This window comes from Triturus cristatus, chromosome 7 (genome assembly GCF_964204655.1).
Source record: "Triturus cristatus chromosome 7, aTriCri1.1, whole genome shotgun sequence".
NCBI classification, from domain to species: Eukaryota; Metazoa; Chordata; class Amphibia; order Caudata; family Salamandridae; genus Triturus; species Triturus cristatus.
The window spans coordinates 1,778,792,515-1,778,795,351 of NC_140590.1; the positions used below are offsets into that span (position 1 = coordinate 1,778,792,515).

Consider the following 2,837-nt stretch of genomic DNA (forward strand, 5'->3'; position numbering starts at 1 on the left):
GGGCAGATTCTGCGCAATACGAAGAGGCAGGATTCGAATTTCAATTCCTGGGTATGGTGCATAGCACTAGCTACAGCAAAAAATGCTTAGCTATTGATTTTTTTGTCTCTGTTCTGTAGTCAAAAAATCTCAAATACTGTGCACAGGCTGCTCTGGCCAACACGCAACAGATCCATTTAGTGTTTTCATTTATGCAATGAGCAAGAGTATGTTCAATAGCTGTAATATAGTTGAAGTCAGTGGCATCTTCGGTACCGGAATTCAATGCATACTTTTTGCATAGTTTCCATCTTTTTTCATTTAGTAAAATGTTCCTTTTAGGACTTCAATCTGCTAAATAGTTCTATCAACACAACTATCCTTAAGGGGGGGCTTAAGATTAATCACAAATAATTTTTGATGAAAAGACAATTTTCTTGCCCAAAGTCCTCACATTGCATTCTGTTTATAGGAAAGAAAGATGACAAAACCTATTTGAAACATACTAAACAGATTTTATACTCCATTCTGAAAACATATTCATATTTTGAAGACAAACATGTGATCTCACACAAGGTGCCCCAAACAAACTGAGATCAATAATAAAGCATGTCAAATTCTCATTTATTATTAACATTCTCCAACTGTTCTGACAATAAAAAGATAATTTTCAGGTTTTTCATTTTATGCCCTAGCCTTAATTTTCCTCATGGCTTTTTTAAATTCTGTGTTCTTCAGACTGTATATGATGGGGTTACAGAGTGGAGTAACAGCAATATATGACAAAGAAACAAGTTTGTCACTGTTCATTGAAACTGTTGATCTTGGGTGAATGTATGTGAAACAAAGAGACCCGTAGTATAAAATGACCACAGTGAGGTGAGAGCCACATGTGGAGAAAGTCTTTTGCCTTCCTTCTGTGGACTGTATTTTCAAGATAGAAGAGATAATGTTGATGTAGGATGTAGTAATGAAAACAAAAGGCACCATTGCTACTACAACACCAATGATGTAGGTAAGCGTATCAATAAATTGAGTACTTGTGCATGAAAGTTTCAATAAAGCTACCACATCACATAAGAAGTGGTTGATTGTGTGAGACCCACAGAAGGAAAGCCTAGACAAGAGGACAGTGTGTGGTATTGCATCCAGAAGTCCAACCAACCACGTTCCTGCAGCCAACAAGACACAGCGATTCTTATTCATGATTCTCGAGTAGTGTAGTGGATTGCATATGGCCAAATAGCGATCAAAAGCCATGACTGCAAGGAGGATGAGTTCTGTAGATACCACGCCATGGAAGCCATACATTTGGAGAAAACATTCTGAATGTGAAACATATGTGCCTTCCAAAAAGAAGTTGGCCAGCATCTTTGGGAAAATAATTGTTGTGCAAATGATGTCTAGACATGACAAATTTGTGAGGAAGAAATACATAGGGGTGTGCAAGTGTGTGTTGAAATAGACAATGGTTACAATAAGCAAGTTTCCAACCAGAGTTGCAAGGTAAGTCACTAGAAAGCAAACAAAAAGAGCAATTTGCAGCTCTTGACGACCCCCAAATCCCAGAATATAAAAATTGTTAGTCCAGGTCTGATTTTCTTCTTTCATTTGTCTGCTGTTGGAGTCCCTGCAGTTTGGTATCCTAGTATAAGTTGCAAACAAAGAGACATCTTGTGATTATGCAAAGTCTGCTGCTGTAAGGATTGGGTAAATGATAGACACAAGTTAAATTTGTGGAAGAAAAAAAAGTGTTGAATTGTGAATTCACAAATACACACCCGACCCTTCATATAGTATACAATAGTAGCACTGCGGAGATTTCATCATATTTCATTATGAACCAGGTGATTAGATTAACCTGATTTATATTCGAACTATGCATATTGATTAGTTAGGTGCCATGTTTCACTTCTTGCTTTATAATTCAATTTTGAAGGATCACACCATATGTCAGCCTACCTCCTGAAACTAGTTGCTCATTAATTCGTAACATATAATATTTAGTTGGACTATAGGGAAACTAGCCTTCACAACATGGCAGTTACTGTGCATTACCTTAACCACAAATCCTTAACAATGCAGAAGTCTTTACCACACAAACTGGCAGGGGTATTTATAGGGTTGTCACATGGCCCATGGGGACATTGCCGTCTTCTCTAAGTTAAAGACATACAATTCTCTAAGTTAGCATGAGCACGCTGTAGATTGCCCACTGCTTTGCACACGTTACTACAAGACTTTATTTTTTCTACTGTCTCTAATGCCGTTTTCTCATGAGAACCCATGGCTGGGTTCACACTCTGGAGGTTCCTGTAATTTTAACAGAACATTGTGAGCAAGGTCAAACAACAATGCCCCTTGTTATTTTGTTCTGGCCAGGTCTTAGCACCTAGATGAAACATAGCAATGCAGCTGTTGTTTGGGACATTGTGCTTTGGTTTTATTGGAATACATGAGTAGGTAGCACACACTGGGAGAGGGACCTTCCCAGAGGGATGAGCAAGATAGCACCTATGATGTAGATCTACCATCTATAGGCTAAGGTATGGGGTCTGCATAGACTAGCTGCTATGCTGACCGTACTTGTATTATGCATTTTTCTGATTGTTGTGGCATGTATACTGCATATTAGAGCATGTTAGTTAAAATAAATATTTTAAACCTGCTCGTGCCTCTGTCAAACCTCATTGTGGACAAATACAAGAGTGCGCGTGAAAGGGCGTGTCCTGCAACCACGATTCCTGAGAGATTCAGGAGTGTTGTGTTCCGGGGTGTCTAATCATTTGTTTCTCTATGAATTAATAGGAGAACAAGTGTGACACTATAGCTAGTCAGTCCAAAGCTCATGGATACTA

At 38.6% G+C, this 2,837-nt stretch overlaps 1 protein-coding gene across 1 annotated transcript; it reads right to left on the reverse strand.

Moving 5' to 3' along the window:
• Nucleotides 1-663: 663 nt before the first annotated feature.
• LOC146813090 (olfactory receptor 5V1-like) lies at nucleotides 664-1,590 on the reverse strand. The gene has a single exon (XM_085614703.1). The coding sequence runs from the start codon at nucleotides 1,588-1,590 to the stop codon at nucleotides 664-666; it is 927 nt and encodes a 308-aa protein (XP_085470829.1).
• Between the last annotated feature and the right edge of the window lie 1,247 nt (nucleotides 1,591-2,837).

Coding starts and splice junctions, on each gene's coding strand:
- LOC146813090 (XM_085614703.1), bottom strand. CDS start 1,590: ATGAAAGAAGAAAATCAGACCTGGACTAACAATTTTTATATTCTGGGA.